This window comes from Ipomoea nil, unplaced genomic scaffold (genome assembly GCF_001879475.1).
Source record: "Ipomoea nil cultivar Tokyo-kokei standard unplaced genomic scaffold, Asagao_1.1 scaffold2957, whole genome shotgun sequence".
Taxonomy (NCBI): Eukaryota; Viridiplantae; Streptophyta; class Magnoliopsida; order Solanales; family Convolvulaceae; genus Ipomoea; species Ipomoea nil.
Window position 1 is genome coordinate 3,464,023 of NW_017619385.1, and position 19,691 is coordinate 3,483,713.

General features: G+C 39.4%; 1 protein-coding gene across 2 annotated transcripts; it reads left to right on the forward strand.

Moving 5' to 3' along the window:
• Positions 1-4,045: 4,045 nt before the first annotated feature.
• On the forward strand, positions 4,046-17,955 carry LOC109162606 (flavonol 3-sulfotransferase-like). 2 transcript variants are annotated; one of them, XM_019311288.1, is made up of 3 exons: positions 4,046-4,740; positions 7,699-8,107; positions 17,852-17,955. In XM_019311288.1, the coding sequence occupies exons 1-3, from the start codon at positions 4,111-4,113 to the stop codon at positions 17,860-17,862; spliced, it is 1,050 nt and encodes a 349-aa protein (XP_019166833.1). In that variant the 5' UTR covers positions 4,046-4,110; the 3' UTR covers positions 17,863-17,955. The 2 variants fall into 2 exon arrangements, with proteins under 2 accessions (XP_019166833.1, XP_019166832.1); XM_019311287.1 differs by having other exon boundaries at positions 4,046-4,734; positions 7,693-8,107.
• Positions 17,956-19,691: the final 1,736 nt, after the last annotated feature.

Sequence of the window (19,691 nt, forward strand, 5' to 3'; positions counted from 1 at the left end):
GCTAGAGGAGCCCCAGCTATTTCTCACCTTTTCTTTGCTGGTGATAGTCTACTGTTCTTTAAGGCGAATTTGCAGGAGGCAGGAGTTGTTAAGCAGTGCCTACAAACCTATGAACTTCTGTCTGGATAGACTGTTAATTATCATAAACCAAGTGTGTGTTTTACTAAGAATACTGTGTAGATGATAGTGAGGCTGTGATTGCTTTGTTGGGTGTTACATACCCAAGCTCCTAATTTTGGAAATTACTTGGGTCTACCCTCTTTTGTTGGGAGGAATAAAAGGTTAGTTTTCTCTTACATTGAGGGAAAAGTCAAGCAGAGGATTGGTTCATGGAATAAGAAATTGTTGACTCAGCCTAGCAGGGAGGTTCACCTTAAGAGTGTGGCACAAGCAATGCCTACGTTCTGAGTGTTTTTTAGCTAACTGATTCTTATTGTGTTGCTATAGAAAGGACCATGAATCGATGCTGGTGGAGATCGGGAGGAGATAATGGAAGAGGTATTCATTGGATGTCTTGTGACAGGTTATGTAAGCCTAAATCTGTTGGTAGTTTGGATTTTAAGGACCTTCGTGCTTTTAATTTGGCCATGTTAGGCAAACAGGCATGACCGCTTTCTCACGAAACCGCAGTCCTTGGGTGCCCCGTGTCTATAAAGCAAGGTATTTCCATAAATCATCTTTTACTGATGCAACTATAGGAAATAACCCTAGTTATTGTTTGAGGATCATTATGGCTGCACAAGATCTAATTTGTAATGGTGTGAGACGGAGAGTTGGTAATGGGAATTCAACCTTAATTTTGGGACACCCCTAGCTTTTGGATGATTGTAACCCTATGATTCATACTACTATGCCCCAACACTTGCAAGGTTCCAAAGTGGTTGACTTGATTGACCAGGACTCTCATTCTTGCCTAGTGATGTGAACCGTATCATCAGAGTCCCTATATGCCCATCCTATGAGGATTCGTGGTATTGGTATGGGGATCCGAGTGGTTGTTATTATGTGAAGAGTGACTATAGATCATTATGGGTGAAGTCAATGCCATCTCTAATGGCTTCAACAATTGGACCTCATTATGGAAAATAAAAGACACCCCCCCTCTCCCTCCCTCCATCCAAAAAAAAAAAAAAATGGAAGACTATCTTGTTGAGAGCTATCAGTGGTATTCTCCCCACCACTACTAATCTACTTATAAGGACAGTAGATGTGAGCCCATCATGTCCTTTGTGTACTTCGTTTCATGAGGATACCATGCACTCCCTCATTGAGTGTGAGTTTGCAAAACTAGTTTGGCATGAGTCCCTACTCACCATTTCTTGTGTGAATGGGAACTCTTTCCCAGCTTGGTTCCAAAATTCTATGAGTGTGTTAACAGGAGATATTCTCGTCAAGTTTGTTGTAGTCCTGTATCATATTTGGATCGCAAGGAACAGCGCAGTTTGGGAAGCTTGCATGCAACAGCCGAGACGTGTCTGGAGGAGTGCATCTGCTGCCATCACTGCATGGGAATCTGCTGTTGGAAGAGCTGTTGCGGCGCCAACTCCACCGTCGTTACCAAAACAGCAGTTGCAGACAGCAGGCGACTTTCCACATTGCTTCTTCGACGCTGGATTTTCCTCAATGGAGGCTACAACGACGTATGGTGCGGTGCTGTTTCGACCGAAGGGGATTTCATCACAGTAACAAACGAGAGCCTATCCTTTTGCTCCAATGCTCTAATGGCGGAATCTTATGCTTACAAAGAGGGCCCTCTCGTTGTTAAAAGATCGTGGAGTTGCTACAGTTGCCATACACACTGATTGCTTGGTTCTACATCGCTATATTACTACCTCTACAGTCAGGCCTAGATCTCACGTTGGAATTGTGATAGATGATTGCTCACCTTATGTCTTTGTCTTCTTATTGTTCTTTATTTTTACTCACTAGACAGTTAAATTTGATAGTTCATACTTTAGCTTTAAAGCCTCTCATCAGGCTAGCTTGATGTACTGGGACTCTGTCTCCCCCGACAACTTTGTTTCAGCTCTTTTGCAATAACCTACTTAGTTGTTTTTGCTTTAAAAAAAATTATTAATCATATTTAATTATGATAAAAAATTATCGTATTGGTCAAATTATTTAATTATGCTTATAAAATATTGTGTAATATATTATTGTATAGATTATGTAATAAATAGGAATACTGTGTAAACGACTCAGTTTTGCTTAAGAATCGACGTTGTTAATTATAAAAAATAAAAATTAAAAAAAAAAATTAAAAAAAACAAATACAATATACGCCGGTTCTACTTTAAAGTCAACGTCTATTGTATAGATTTTTTTTTTTAAAACAAAAAAAAGGAATATACATCGATTATGTGCAACAACTAATGTCTAATTCCTTTTTATTATAAAAAGTGTTAAATATTACATTTAAAAAAAAAAATAGCATGTCCAAAAATATTCTATTAAAACAATATAATTGTCAACAACAATTCATTCAAAAAGTACCTAAACAATTTCAAACAATAATACATCTCAAGCAAATAATAGATTCAAAATATGCCAAACAATTAACTAAACTAAATATAATATTATTACGAGTACTAAAACATCATCATCTAAATGTAATAATATTACCATCACCACCAAACTTTATGAAGATAATAACTGCACTATAAATCTCTTACAGAGCGTTTGGTTGGAGAGAGGGAATTACGTGATAAAGGAATTGTAATTTCATGGGAGATTAATTACTCGGAATAAAGTGATAATTTAAATTCCAGTATTTGATTTACAGGAATAGAATTATCGGGAATTTCAACTCCAATGTTTGGTATACATGGGAATTGAAAGGGAATAAGTGGTATAAAGTCAAAAATGTCTATTGTTGTTGATAGGCATTAATTTTAGGTTAAAAAGAGAAGGAGTAATTTTGACTCATCACTATCTATTTTTCTTCTTAAAACCCAGGAATTAAAATCCCAGAGGAGGGACATGAAATTTTAATTCCATGAAAATAGGGGAATTGCAATTCCTTTCAACCAAACAAGCAAATTTTGTGGCATTTGAAATTAGGTGAGAATTAAGTGAGAAGGAAATTTAAATTCCCTTCAACCAAACGCCATGTAGTGAATTTGATCTTGCATTCTTGTGTGTAGCAAGTGCCAACTGGTTCTATCACTCCCTCCAAAGAGCTGAAGAGTTATCCAATAATAATATAAAATATTAATTTAAAATTGTATTCTCTCTGTCCCATTTTATCTGTCCCTACTTACTATTCAGGGGTCAAAACCAACTCTTTCTTCTTCTTTTTTAAGTAGCTTTTTAATTATTTTTAATTTGTGTTTAATAGTACTTTTAGTGTAATTTCTAAATATATAAATTTTGTATACTAATAGTAAACTTAATATTATGAAAAATTAGATAAAAAATAACTTCAGTCAAGCCTTATTAACCAAACCAGCCACATAAAATGGGACGGAGAGAGTATTAAACATACTCATAATTGCCAACTATCATGTAGCTAGTGTGATGACTTTCCGATTACCATTTCAAATGGATGGTCATAGGTTTGAACACCGGTGGTGGAGGCTTAAATTCTTTAGGCTGAACATGTTTGAGAAAGTATAGAACAGAAACTATACTCATAATTATTACATTACTTTGTAAAGAATCATGAATATTTAATAAAAAATAAATAAATAAATAAAAAACTTACTCATAATTATTACATTACTTTGTATTTACTTATTTACATTTCCCATATCACTTTGTGCTCCTACTTCAATAATCTCTAAGATACATGAAATTAATTGGTGGTCCTCATCCATGAATTCTAGCTTGCCAGCATAGTGTCGGCAAATTATAACCTTGCAAGAGGGTGAAGTTCCCATGTGGATAGTACAGCATAGCGTTGGCAAATTATAATCTTGCAAGAGGGTGAGAGTGAAGTTTCCATGTGTATAGTTCTTATACGTATAAATGCACTGTCTGATGCATTTATGCATACTTGATAGCACTATTTGCATTTGAACCAATATTGTATCCCAGATATTCTTATATATCTCTTGTTAACATGCTTAATTTCTTCATCACTCATCATTATCTCTTTCAATTCCCATCCACATGGCAACGCCAACCCCAACCCAATCCTCCTCTACTGAAGCAAAAACAATTTCAGACGACGACATACTTATTGCTGATGATTTGCCAAGAGAAAAAAGATGGGTAGATGATAATCAAGCCATGTATTTGTACAATGGGTTTTGGCAGCTAACATGGAGCCTCCTCCATGGGCTCCTAGCCCTCCAACAACACTTCAAACCACACCCCAATGATGTTCTCTTAGCCAGCTACCCCAAATCTGGAACCACTTGGCTCAAGGCTCTTGTGTTCACCATTGTGAACCGCCCAAAGTATCCGTACAATGGAATTAACCACCCTTTGCTCACCTCAAATCCTCATCATTTGGTTCCCCATTTGGAGATGTACGCCACTGAAAACCCCACCAACCCCAGGCCTATTACAGAACCCCCCTTGTTTCACACCCACATTTCCTACCAATCATTTCCTCATCAACACATCCATAGCTCCTCTTCTTCTTCTTCTTCTTCTTCGTGTCGGATTGTTTACGTGTTTCGTGACCCAAAGGACGTTTTGGTTTCTCTCTGGCACTTCACGCGCAAGCTGACCGCCAAACACCTCACCCCCATTTCTCTCCAGGAGGCTTTCCACCGGTTCTCGCGCGGCGTCTCTGTCAACAGATAACAACAACTCATCTGCCATCTCATCATTCCTAACTGCCAATTCTGTTATGTTTAGTAGAAATTAGTTATGGTAGTTAGAAGAGAATTGTTTTCTCTAATCTTCCAAGTAGAATGTATATAGTGTTCTCTAACCCTCTGTAATAAAATGATGGTCAATGTAATAGTACTCTTTCTTCCCTGCTTGTTACTTCTCTGCTTGGCCAATTTCTTCTTTCTGCTCTCTTTCTTGATATGGTATCAGAGCCACAATGGCTTGGCGACCACCAGCCGTAAACATGAATCAGCAAGGAGCTTCTCTACCACCAACTCCCGTCCCAGCTTCAAATCAAAACCCTAACACCAGCTCAAATCAGAATCAGTCTAGCAGAAACTTCGATCCAAACGATCAGACAGATCCTCTCCATCTTCATGCCAATGAGAGTCCTACCCTGCAGTTAGTGACGGCACAGTTAGAGGGGAGGTCGAATTATCACTCTTGGGCAAGGGCCATGGAAATGGCATTGAGATCCAAGAACAAGATGATGTTTGTTGAAGGACTGGTGCCTGCACCAAGCAAACTGGATCCCAAATTTTACTATTGGGATCGTTGTAATACAATGCTGCTCTCCTGGATATTGAGAGCATTGTCTCCTACCATAGCTGGGAGTGTTCTTTAGATCAACACAGCTGAAGGAGTATGGAAAGATCTGAGGAAGAGATTCATTCAGCATGATGTGTTCAGAGTCGCTGAAATTCAATCTCAAATTCATCATGTTAGACAAGGTAATTCCACAATAACTGAATACTTTACACAATTGAAGTTATTGTGGGATGAAATGCTGGTTTTAAGACCTATTCCCAGCTGTGAATGCTCCCCTAATTGTGCATGTGGAACTCATTTGTCTGAGAAAGTGCTGGTTCACCTACAAAATGACATGCTATCTGCTTTTCTGACTGGCTTGAATGATAATTACACAAGTGCAAAAAGGCAGATCATGTTAATGAAACCCCTCCCTGATGTGAATGAGGCTTTTTCCATGGTTTCACAACAAGAAAGACAACTGGATATTGAATCCACCACTCTAGGAGACAACATGACAAGTGCAAATGCCTTTTTCACAAAAGCAGACAACAATGGCAGAAAGCCCTTTCCTAATCAGAAACAAAGACCTGTATGCAGTTATTGTGGATATACAGGACACACAATTGATAAGTGTTACAAGAAGCATGGCTACCCACCCGGTTGGAAATCAAGAAACAAAGGGTTGGGCTCAGCCAATCAAGTGCAAGGACCTGTTCAAGAAAACAGCAACTCAGAAGCAACTTCTTCTTTCACTCAGGAAGATTACAGGAGGTTTCTTGAATTCATGCAAAATGAGAAGATGAAGGCTGATATGAAGATCAACACTCCCTTTGATCTTAATCCCCAGGTGAATACCATGGCCTCCAACTATATGAAGGTCAACACTCCTCTTGATCCTAAGCCTCAGACCATGGCTGCCAACTTCATTCCAAATGCTCATCATGAAGGTAAGACTGCTAAGTCTGAATCAGAATGGATTATTGATAGTGGTGCCACACACCACATTGTATGCAATGTACATTTACTTCACACATCTAAGAAGGCACAAGGGATTCATGTGGATCTACCAAATGGACACTATGCAGAGGTGTCTCACACAGGAACTGTCCATCTATCCACTGATTTGATATTGAAGAATGTATTGTGTGTTCCCATATTTCAGTATAATCTTATATCTTTGGGAGAGCTTGTAAAGGGATCAAATTGTAGTACTCTATTCCATTCTGACCAGTGCATTATACAGGATCAACTCCATGGGAAGATGATTGGTCTAGCTAAGCTGGAGAAGGGCCTCTATCACCTCACATTTCCTGTTTTTATTCAGAATATATCTGCTGTTTTTCCAACTGTGAATTCTTGTAGTTTTTGGCATCCTAGGTTAGGGCATGTTTCTGAAGGAAAGATAAAAGCTCTTCATGCTTTAGATGATAGCATTTGTAATGATAAGCCTACTGTCTGTGAATATTGCCATATGGCTAAACAAAGAAGGTTACCTTTCCAATCTAATCCATCTGTTGCAAGTCAGTGTTTTGATCTTATTCACCTTGATATATGGGGTCCCTTTCATGTCCCTACTATCTATGGACATAAATACTTCTTAACCATAGTTGATGATCACAGCAGAGCCACTTGGACCTATCTGATGAGAAACAAAAATGAAACAAGGCAAATTATTCAAAACTTCTGTGAATTAATCAAAACACAGTTTGGAAAGGGAATTAAGTGCATGAGATCTGACAATGGAAAAGAGTTCTTCATGGAAGAATATTATCAGAAGAAAGAGTACTGTTACATTGACCATCATTTTATTACAGAGGGTTAGAGAACACTATATACATTCTACTTGGAAGATTAGAGAAGACAATTCCCTTCTAACTACCATAACTAATTTCTACTAAACATAACAGAATTGGCAGTTAGGAATGATGAGATGGCAGATGAGTTGTTGTTATCTGTTGACATAGATTGCCATCTTGTAAGGGAAAAGTTGCAGAAACAAGTGTTAAGGTTACTGCATGTTACCACCTCCAACCAGCTAGCAGATGTGTTCACAAAACCCCTTCCTGTTGGCATGTTTTGCTGTCTCATCTCCAAGCTAGGACTACAATCCTTGTACACTCCAGCTTGCGGGGGGGTGTCAACAGATAACAACAACTCATCTGCCATCTCATCATTCCTAACTGCCAATTCTGTTATGTTTAGTAGAAATTAGTTATGGTAGTTAGAAGAGAATTGTCTTCTCTAATCTTCCAAGTAGAATGTATATAGTGTTCTCTAACCCTCTGTAATAAAATGATGGTCAATGTAACAGTACTCTTTCTTCCCTGCTTGTTACTTCTCTGCTTGGCCAATTTCTTCTTTCTGCTCTCTTTCTTGATAGTCTCACCTTACGGCCCCTACTGGGATCACGTCGCTGGCTACTACAAAGCCAGTGTGCAATTCCCCGACAAAGTGTTGTTCCTGAGGTACGAGGATTTGAAGAAGACAGACAGTGTCGTCGACCACGTCAAGAAGCTGGCGGCGTTCCTGGGCCAAACTTTCTCTGAGGAGGAAGATAATGAAGGGGCGGTCCAGAAAATCATAGATTTGTGCAGCTTTCAGAAACTGAGCAATTTGGAAGTGAACAAAGATGGGTCACAGCACGTAACTATGTCGGCGGAGACGTATGTGATTAAACACAGCGCTTATTTTAGAAGAGGTGAGGTTGGGGATTGGAAGACCCATCTTACACAGGAAATGGTGGAGGTTCTAGACCAAATCACTCACGAAAAATTCAAGGAATTTGGGTTGGATGGTGAAATTGTTCCGTGATACTTGAAATATAAAAGATATGTGTTTTTATACGTTAATTGAATTAAGCCCCAATTTAGTTGATTAATTAGACTTGTTTAAGCAAGTATAAATAATAACTGCACAAAGCATAAATAAAAATAAAAAACACAAGGAAATTGTTACGTAGTTCGGAGCTCCTTCTCCTACGTCTGCGGGGCAACCCACGTCTGCCCAATCCACTATAGATGTTCACCAAAGGAGTATTACAAGAGGTAATTGAATACGGCCTCCAGCCTTTACCACTACCACTCTTTCTAACACCTATCCAGGATTGACACACGAATACCCGAACAATCTTCACAAGATGCTTCAGCAGTACCACGTACTGATCATGTAGTACAATATAAATATTCTACGAATTAAATCAAAAATTACATTGAAAATATAAATTGCTTTGCAAAATCAAGAGAACTCTGGCAGTGTATAATTATCAAAAATGGCAGATGCTTCCTTCGAACCGTGTGAATTTATAGCCCTTTCATATGTCTTGTTTGTCTTGATCCACCAATGTAGCCTTTCCCTTAGCAATTCACTGTTCGAACAAGCCTCATCCACTCAATTTGTAATTTGAAAGCTTCTTCGTGGATTTTAAGAATACAAAGCATGCTGTCCACTAATTATTTTGTTTAACCACTAATTATGTTCTCACATGGTCCATAAAGCATTAAAACTTAACAACTCTAATTTAATTTAAAACTAACACTAGTAAGACAAAAATAAAATCGCCAATATTGTGTAAAAAATATTTTACACTTACAATCTCCCCCTTTGGCATTTTATTTGGGAAAACTTGAGTATCACATACTTTGGGCAAGAATCAATTTAATTTTATTTATGGCCCTTAGTATAGACACTTAACAAGACATATAAAAAAAAAAAAGAATAAAAACAACAATTCACAATTTAATTCTTTTGGACCACATGTGAGTTGAAAACCTAATTGAATTACTCCAAACCTTGAATCATACATAGACATAAAAACCGTAGCATACCAATTCAATCAAATTTAGTTAGGAGCACCAACACTTCTATTACTCCCCCTAACTAATGTCAATCCATTATAATCACGTCCAACCATAATCAAACCAAAACCAATATTTGTAGCAGTCAAATAAACCAATATTGTAGCAGTCAACTTACTTCCAAAATAAACAACCTTCCAAAACAAAAACATTCGTAATACTCCCCCTTACTCCTAACTCCCCCTTTTGCCAAAGAAAATGACAAAGGCAGGTGAACATCAAAATAGTGGATCAGAATTACCGTGCAGACGGGGTGCCCGAGTCAGAATCATCGTCTCCCTCTTCAGAGTCAGTACCCGAGTTAGCAGCACCAGAGTGTGCAAGAATCTGAGCGTGAATAGCTTCCATACGGGTGATTTCCTTGAGCTGCACATCCCTAAGATTTTCCAGGCCAGCGATGGTGGCTTGTTGAGAGGCAACGGACTGCTGAACCTGCGCAATAGAGGCTTCAAGAGTGAGTAGAATCTGCTGACGATCAACCAAAGTAGTGAGTTCTTTGGGAATCCGTTTAGCGCCCGGACGAGAAGCCGAAGCAGTGTCAGCTGAAGAGGCCGGGGCAGAATGCAGTGGTGCCGGAGGTGGAATGTCCGGAAGGTGAGCCAGAGACGCCCGATCATCATAATGACCCCGTTGAGTGAGTCGATCATAAAAAATATAGGCATTGTCGGGAGTTGTAAGGACTTCCTCCTTATATGGTTGAAAACCGTGATCTTGAAGGACTCCGAAGATCAAACATGGAAACGGGAGATGTATTTTGGCCTCCTTTTTTCTGCAAAAAAGACATTAAATGAGAGAAAATAACCATGCCAAGGTTGAACGGAAGGCGGTTTCGGATTTTGTATAGGAGTCCAGCAAGTTGTTCAGAAATTTGGTGACGACGCACGGCCGGGACCCAATTCGCGGAAGCTAGGCGCAAAAGCACAGAATAGACCGTGGTTAGCTTCAAGCTAGAAAGACCATCCTTCGGCCATGAAACTGCCTTATTATGAGTGAGAGCAGTAGCTAACAATTGAGGGCTCGGATCCGGTGAGGCAGGATTATTCGGGGTGCCCAAATAAGCATTAATCTCCGTAGGGCCAAAGGGGTACCATTTGCCCCGAATGTAGACTTGATGAAACCTTGCGGAGCCTTCAGTAAATGTATCCAAAGTCAGATTTGTATAGAATTCGGCCGTCAACCAAGTAGAATACGGACCAACATGCCGGAGGGAAGCAAGTAGATTTTGATCTCGCAGCAATGGGATAATGTTACACTTGGCAGTCAAATCTACTTCATTGATGGTCTTTTCAATGATGAAATCTCGGTGAATATGAGTCTGCCAAACTGTCAATAACTCGGGTGAAAGCAGCTTGGGTTTGTAGACCTTGCCCGAACTTCTTGATTTGGAACCTGATGAAGGAGGAATAATTGGAGTATCAACATTTGCTCGGGAATGAGTGATCCTTGGTGGAAGAGTGGACCCCCGTCTTTGATGTTTTCGGTCAGTGGGACCATCTATAGCATCCACATCAGTAATCTTTCTCTTTTCAGTGGGACCTGCATCACACAATTTCTCATTTCCCTTACGGGAAGGCTTAGATAGAGGCACAGTAATAAGGGGAACAGAGTCTTTCATTGGTGACATACGTATAGGGACGGTCTCTGTTTTTGCAGTAGAGGTAGGTATGTGAATGGGAATGGAGAAGGCAGAACACGGCATAGGCATATTTGGAGAGGATAAATTTTGTGCTATATTTCGAATAGAGAAATTGGAGGATAAAGAGCTCACATAATCAGAATAAGAAATTAAGGGAGCAGTAAAGCGGGATACGGGATGAGAAGCCGGATCATAGGGGTCATTTGGCAATGGTAGAGAATGTACATTTATGGAACAAGTGGGCACAGAGGACACAAACTGCTCAGGTAAAGAAACATTGAAATCAATTTTACGAGAAGTGGATAAATTTCGACCAAGAGGGGAAAGGGAAGAGGGTGATACCACTGGATTGACCGGAGAGAGGAGAGCAGACACTGGTATTGGCTCCAGTATGGCAGGCATGGACAGTGTCTCAGTTGGGATGGGAAAGGGCACGGCGGAGACATGGCGGGCAAGGGTAAGCAGCTGGCGGCGTTCCTTGTCCGTGAGACCATCTAGAAGAGAAGATTGTTGCTTGATGGTGGCTAGAATCCGATCAGTAATTTCGGGAGGAAAAGGGGAATCAGCGTCTATAATTTGATGAAGCATTGTGATTCTTGCAGAGGAGGAAACATGTACGAAAAAGGGATTGTCCATTTTTGTGTCTTGGTTCTAGGATTAACAATGGTGGACTTAGATGGAGAAAACTAGATGAAGAAGAAGAAGGTCTCGGCTTTAGGTGAAGGGAATGCAAGGAAAGAGACAAAGCATTTAATGTGATGTGATGTCTTCTCAAAAGGCGTGGGATGAGATGATGGGTAGAAGACCTAGGGTATGATGAGAACTAATTAGAGGGTTTAGGATAAAAAATAGGTTTTGACTTGAATAAGTCTTCTAGTTGTTTAAGAAGACACGAATAAACAAAAAAAAATAATAATAAAAATTAGGCTCATTTAATATAATAGTATTAGATAAGGAGAAGACAACTTTGATGTGTACAAAAAAAAAAAAAAAAAAAAAAAAAAAAAAAAAAAAAAAAAACAGCACGTGATATTGCTTTTATTCCTGAAAAATTCGAAGAAAAAAAAATAATTAGATTACTAAGAGAAGTAGAATACATAAACTAATAAAAGAGTAACTTATTTACCTGTTGGAGCAATTAAACATTAATCGTACAAACTCCGAGAGCGGCACGAAGTAATTCAAACCTGGATTTATCTAACGGTTTTGTGAATAAGTCTGCAAGATTTTTTTCAGTCGGAATATATTCTAATTTGATCTCTTTTTCTTCGACTAGTTCTCGGATGAAATGATGACGGATGTCTATGTGTTTTGTCCGAGAGTGTTGAACCAGATTTTTAGATATATTGATCGCGCTCGTGTTGTCGCAGAAGAGTATCATATTTTTCTGGTCAAACCCATAGTCAGTCAGCATTTGTCGCATCCATAATAATTGAGTACAGCAACTGCCTGCAGCTATGTACTCAGCTTCTGCAGTGCTGAGTGATATTGAATTTTGCTTTTTACTCAGCCAGGCAACCAGATTTTTCCCAATAAAGAAACATCCTCCGGACGTGCTTTTCCTATCGTCGGCGTTACCCGCCCAGTCAGCATCACTGAAACCTGTAAGGCTAAGATTTGTATCAGTAGAATACCAAATACCGTAATTAATTGTACCTTTCACATATTTGATGATACGCTTGACAGCCTTCAAATGTGATTCCTTTGGATCTGCTTGATATCGTGCACACATACCAACACTTACCATGATGTCTGGTCTGCTAGCCGTTAGGTATAGCAGACTACCAATCATACTTCTGTATAAGGTGGAGTCAACTGAAGTTCCTTGATTGTCTTTAGATAATTTTGTAGTTGTAGAGACGGGTGTTCGGGCATCTTTTGCAGATTCCAGACCGAATTTGGATATGAGATTTTTCGCATATTTCATTTGAGAAATAAATATTCCTTCTTTTGACTGATTTACCTGTAATCATAGGAAATAAGTTAACTCTCCGATCATGCTCATTTCAAACTCTTGTTTTATAACTTTGACCAGTTTGTCCGTTTCACCTGTCTGTGTGGACCCAAACACAATATCATCAACGTAAACTTGTGCAATGGTTATGTGTTTACCTGATCGTTTTATGAACAAGGTTTTGTCCGAACCACCTCGTTTGTAGTTGTTTTGAAGTAAATATTGGGCGAGTCTTTCATACCAGGCTCGTGGAGCTTGTTTTAGCCTGTATAGTGCTTTTTGAAGCTTGTATACATATTCTGGATGTTGTGGATCTTCAAACCCTTTCGGTTGTGCTACATATATATCTTCTGTAAGATAGCCATTTAGAAAGGCTGTTTTAACATCCATCTGAAAGAGCTTGATCTTTAGTGCGCAAGCAATGGAGAGTAGCAACCGGATGGATTCCAGGCGAGCCACTGGAGCAAACGTTTCGTCGTAGTCGATTCCCTCAATTTGGGAATACCCTTGAGCAACTAACCTTGCTTTATTTCGTGCAATATTTCCGGTTGCGTCCGTTTTGTTTCGGAAAATCCACTTTGTACCTACAACATTTACGTTATTCGGTTTAGGAATTAGAGTTTATACCTTGTTCCTTTCGAACTGCCCCAATTCTTCTTGCATGGCCTTGATCCAGTGCTCGTCAGTTAGGGCTTCTTTGATGTTCTTTGGTTCAAATTGTGATGTATAGCACGAGTATCCTGCTAGTTCAAGATAGTCACGTTTTGGTTTGCCTCTAGTTTTCACACCTGAACTTGGATCTCCAATTACATTTTGAATTGGATGATTTTTTTGGATCCGAGTTGGAATGTCAATATCTTCATGCTCATTTTCTGATTCTGTCTCGGGTTCATATTCAGGTTGATTGCATATAGGTGATGAAGAAGGTGACTCAAAGTTTGGTTCTGGAGTATCAGCGGTAGGAGTTTTAGGTCGTTCAGTTTCAGGTTCTGTCATTGGATCAGTCTGGATAACTTCAGTAATTTCACTGGGTTGATCATCAATGACGACATTTGTGGACTCCATTATGGTTTTGGTCACTTTATTATATACCCGATAGGCTCTGCTGTTGGTGGAATATCCTAGAAACACTCCTTCGTCGCTTTTTGGTTCAAATTTAGAAGTAGGATTCCTATCTTTCAAAATAAAACAACGTGAGCCGAAAATATGAAAATAAGTAATGTTTGGTTTCTTACCTTTCCAGAGCTCGTACGGAGTTTGCGTTATACCCGGACGTAGATAAACTCTGTTGATGATGTGACACGCAGTGTTTACAGCTTCTGCCCAAAATTTTTGAGGTAGTCCTTTGGCGTTGAGCAAAACTCTACCCATCTCCTGGATAGTGCGATTTTTCCTTTCCACAACTCCGTTTTGTTGTGGAGTTTTTGGTGCTGAATACTCATGTGTAATCCCTGATTTGTTACAGAAGTCATCGAATACTTTGTTCTCGAATTCTCTGCCGTGATCGCTTCGGATTCTCCTGATGAATTCGTTTCTTTCTTTTTGAATTTTTAATCCCAGTGTTTTGAATGCCTCAAGTGCCTCGGATTTTTCCTTGAGAAACATAACCCAAGAGAAACGAGAAAAGTCATCTACACATACTAGTATATATTTCTTACCTCCAACACTTTCTGTCTGAGTTGGTCCAACGAGGTCCATGTGTATCAATTCCAGGCACCGACTTGTGTTTATGGTGTGTTGAGCTGGATGAGCTGATCTGGTTTGTTTCCCAGCTTGGCAGACACCACATATAGTTGACTCTATTTTTATCTTTGGTAGCCCACGAACACTTTCGATTTTTACAAGTTTATCGAGAAGTCTATAACTAAGATGCCCCATTTTTTGATGCCATAACTCAGCTTCATTCATACTGGACCTGCAACATAACACATTATCGGTTAGAATATAGCAATTATCAGTTGATCTTTTACCTTCCATGACACATTGATTTGTGTTGTCCATCACACTGCAGCTGTTTTTGGTGAAGCACACGTTCCAGTTTTGGTCGCACAATTGACTTATGCTAATAAGATTAGCGTGAAGTCCTCGGACAAGTAGCACTTTGTCCAATTTTGGCAGACCGGCAACATTTAAAGTGCCTACGCCAGTTACTTGACCTTTGACACCGTCACCAAAAGTAACTTCACCATTACTGGTGTTGACGTTGGTCAGGAATTTTGCATTCCCTGTCATGTGTCGGGAACACCCGCTGTCAAAATACCATTTTTCTTCTCGTCCTGCACTTTTAGTATGAAATGAAACAAAAGATACATAATCAGCCTTTTTGACCCAAATCTGTTTTGTGAACAGTTGAATGTTCTTGTGCCTGAACTTCTCAATCCTTTGATCTTTGTAGAAGTAGTAACATTCAGGTCTGGTATGTCCACGTAACCTGCAATAGTGGCAAACAGGATTATATAGCTTATATCTCATCTTATGAACGTTCACTTTACCATACGATCGTTTCACAGTGCTGCATTCGGGAATGTCGTCTGGAACAGTTCCAGATGCTTTGACAAACACAGTCTTATCTTTGGAGTTATTGCCAGTGAAGCCCAAGCCATATTTTGCAGAGGTTTGCCTGCCGGAATCAAGAATCTTATCGAGTGTTGAAGTGGTATCCATCATTTGGATTTGTCGTTTGTATGTGCTGAGCTCCTGTTTCAAATTCTGAACTTCTTGTTGGAGTTTTGCTTCTCGGGTAGCTGCTTCTTGTTGGAGTTTTGCTTCTCGGGTAGCTGCTTCTTTAAGAAGTACCTTTCCGGTTTGTACTTCGTGTTGTAGTTTTTCTTCTTGTACTGCTGCTTCTTTAAGCAAAGCATTCCTATCAGCTACTTGATTTTGATATACTTTATTTGCATTCGTTACAATCTCTATTTCACTAGACAGTTTGCAGTTCATTTTTCTTAATGCTTCTCATTTGGGATACAACTTATTGAACTCAGCTTCAAAAGATAAAGCACTTTGTTCCACATCTTCTGCAGAGACGTAGTCACCACCTTCTGAGTCTTCAACAAGTTCTGAACTGTCAGTAAATCGTGCTGTGAATGCAACAAAATTACCAGAAATTTCTTCGACATCTGACCCAGTTGGTTCAACATCGGGCTCATCATCGCTCCAGGTAATGGCTGACATAGACTTTTTGCGTCGAAGATAGGTGGCGCATTCAGCTTGTACATGTCCAAATCCTTCACACTCGTAACACTTGATGCCTTTGTTGTTGGACCTTTCTTTGGACTGTCCTGGACGTGAGACAGACTGCTTGGCGTTTGTTGTTCCTGTCCTGGGTGTAGTTTTGAACGACGTTCCTCCCTTTTGAGAATTTCTGTTGCGAGTGTTTTTGGATACCTGTTTCAAAATTTTAGAAAACTGTTTAGTTAAGAATGCAACCGTATCTTCACTAGCTTCATCTGTATCGGATACTACATTATTTTCTTCAGCGGCAAAAGCAATATTTTTTTGTTTTTTCGTATGATCAGTTAAAATCTCCATTTCATATGTTTTAAGATTTCCCATTAGCTGAGTAACAGATTTTTTTCTCCCAGCCATCATGTTCTTGGATGGCTGTGACTTTCATTCGGAACCTGGGCGGTAAAGATCTCAGTATCTTTTTAACAAGTTTTTCCTGCGGGAATGGTTCACCAAGGACCATTGCGCGATTTGCCAACTCCTGTATGCGTGTATGAAAGTCGATGACAGTCTCATCCTCGTTCATGCGCAGTTCTTCGAATTCTGACTGGACCAGTTGCAACTTTGACTGTTTTACCGAAGTAGTTCCTTCGTATGTAGACTCAAGGGCCTCCCAAGCCCCTTTAGCTGAAGGAATACCTGCAACAATTGAAAACTGGCTTTCATGCATAAGAGAATAGATTGTGTCTAAGGCTTTATCATTGTTTCCTGCATTGGTTATTTCTGTTTGAGTCCACTCAGTTTCTGGTTTAGTGACCTCTGTTCCATCTGCGCTGGAACTGGGTTTAATGGGATGTGTCCATCCTGACACCACAGATCACCATACAGCTTCACCCTGGGCTTTTAAATGTGTACGGGTGCGAGCCTTCCAATATGCGTAGTTGTCGCCAGTCAATTGGGGAAGGACTTTAGTTCGGTCCATTCTGCAAAACTCAATACCCCGTGAGATCACACAAATAAGCAATAAACAGAGAAAGAAAAAGAGCCGCTGAAGAGATGAATTCAAGATGCACGGATTCGCCAGATCGATAGACTAATAGGTTAAGTCTACAGGCTTTGATACTAATTGAAATTGTTCCGTGATACTTGAAATATAAAAGATATGTGTTTTTATACGTTAATTGAATTAAGCCCCAATTTAGTTGATTAATTAGACTTGTTTAAGCAAGTATAAATAATAACTGTAGAAAGCATAAATAAAAATAAAAAACACAAGGAAATTGTTACGCAGTTCGGAGCTCCTTCTCCTACGTCTGCGGGGCAACCCACGTCTGCCCAATCCACTATAGATGTTCACCAAAGGAGTATTACAAGAGGTAATTGAATACGGCCTCCAGCCTTTACCACTACCACTCTTTCTAACACCTATCCAGGATTGACACACGAATACCCGAATAATCTTCACAAGATGCTTCAGCAGTACCACGTACTGATCATGTAGTACAATATAAATATTCTACGAATTAAATCAGAAATTACATTCAAAATATAAATTGCTTTGCAAAATCAAGAGAACTCTGGCAGTGTATAATTCTCAAAAATGGCAGATACTTCCTTCGAACCGTGTGAATTTATAGCCCTTTCATATGTCTTGTTTGTCTTGATCCACCAATGTAGCCTTTCCCTTAGCAATTCACTGTTCGAACAAGCCTCATCCACTCAATTTGTAATTTGAAAGCTTCTTCGTGGATTTTAAGAATACAAAGCATGCTGTCCACTAATTATTTTGTTTAACCACTAATTATGTTCTCACATGGTCCATAAAGCATTAAAACTTAACAACTCTAATTTAATTTAAAACTAACACTAATAAGACAAAAATAAAATCGCCAATATTGTGTAAAAAATATTTTACACTTACAATTGGGTTAAATTGAAGGCATTTCTGCATCCCATCCGGACAAATAAAACTGCATAATAATATAATATAATGTTCAAAATAATATAATGCTATTTTCTCTTAAATGCCACTTTGAAGTAGCCCTATTGAATATGTTTCTTGATCAGTGAACAAGTGTGCTCATGAATTGGCTGGAGCAGCTAGTTTGCATCCTGATCATGTTACTTAGTTTTCGTCTATTCCGTTTTGTATTGAACATTTGATTCCTTCCGTCTTGGTGGTGAAATGGTAGACACGCGAGACTCAAAATCTCGTGCTAAAGAGCGTGGAGGTTCGAGTCCTCTTCAAGGCATAATATCGATTCTCATTGAATGAGCAATTCAATAAGAGAGCTCGGATCGATTCGGCAGGGGATCCCGGGGATCGCGAAATCTCCTCTATCTAATGTATGGGGACACAATAAGAGAGTATCTATCTCCTCTATCTAATGTGTGGGGACACAATAAGAGAGTATCTATCTCCTCTATCTAATGTATGGGGACACAATAAGAGAGTATCTATCTCCTCTATCTAATGTATGGGGACACAATAAGAGAGTATCTATCTCCTCTATCTAATGTATGGGGACACAATAAGAGAGTATCTTATCTCCATCTCCTCTATCTAATGTATGGGGACACAATAAGAGAGTATCTTATCTCCTCTACACAATAAGAGAGTATCTTATTTCCTCTATCTAATGTATGGGGACACAATAAGAGAGTATCGATCCGAGCTCTCCTCAATCTAATGTATGGGGACACAATAAGAGAGTATCGATCCGAGCTCTTGGAAGAAAATTCGGCACACAAAGAGAGTATCGATCCGAGCTCTTGGAAGAAAATTCGGCACACAATGAGTAGAGTATCGATCCGAGCTCTCCTCTATCTAATGTATGGGGACACAATAAGAGAGTATCGATCCGAGCTCTTGGAAGAAAATTCGGCACACAAAGAGAGTATCGATCCGAGCTCTTGGAAGAAAATTCGGCACACAATGAGTATCGATCCGAGCTCTTGGAAGAAAATTCGGCAGGGGATCGCGAAATCTCCTCTATCTAATGTATGGGGAGTCTACGGTAAAATGCCCGCCCGTAACCCAGTCAATTCTGTTCCACTTAATCCCTCTTTCATGGCCCCACATCTTTGCGGCTAAGGAAATAATATTGCTTGCTTTGGTTTAAAAAAAAAATCAATTACTAAGTTCATAAAAGTCATGATTGACTACATCCTAATTATCGACAATAGTTATTGTAAGACTTTCCTATACGGGCCTTAATTATGTGGTGCAAGTGGACTAGACCTATTAAGTAATTGGTTGGACTGGACATTAGGTTAAGTATGTATTCCACCAATATGCGTATATAAAGCCTGTATTGATGGGATACATGACACATTCATTATATAGCACTTAAGTTATGGTACTCATCACTACAAGAAAAATTGCGATTCGCGACAGAAAAATTCCGTCGCGAAAACGCGAAATTCCGTCGCAAATCGTGTTTTGCGACGGAATCCATTCCGTAGTGTCAAGGCTTGTCGTATTTCATTTCGTGACGGAAATAATCTGTTGCGAGCGGTGGCGACGGAAAATGGTGACGGAATTTTCCGTCGTGAAATATGCGACGGAAGTCATTCCGTTGCGAGTCCGTCGCGATTTTGGCAACGGAAATGTTTCTTTCTGTCGCCATTGCGTGAAAAAATATTTCATCGCAAAGCTCATATTCCGTTGCATATTTCTGTCATGAAATATAACGACGGAAATAATTATTGTCGCGATTCCGTTGCTAATTTTTTCATTACAAATTTCATCTTTTGTCGCACAAAT

What these genes read in the sequence shown, in the direction of transcription:
- LOC109162606 (XM_019311288.1), top strand. Translation starts at nt 4,111, where the DNA reads ATGGCAACGCCAACCCCAACCCAATCCTCCTCTACTGAAGCAAAAACA. An exon ending in GGTTCTCGCGCGGCGTCTCT is followed by an intron (nt 4,741 to 7,698) that starts GTCAACAGATAA and finishes TTGATAGTCTCA; the next exon opens with CCTTACGGCCCCTACTGGGA.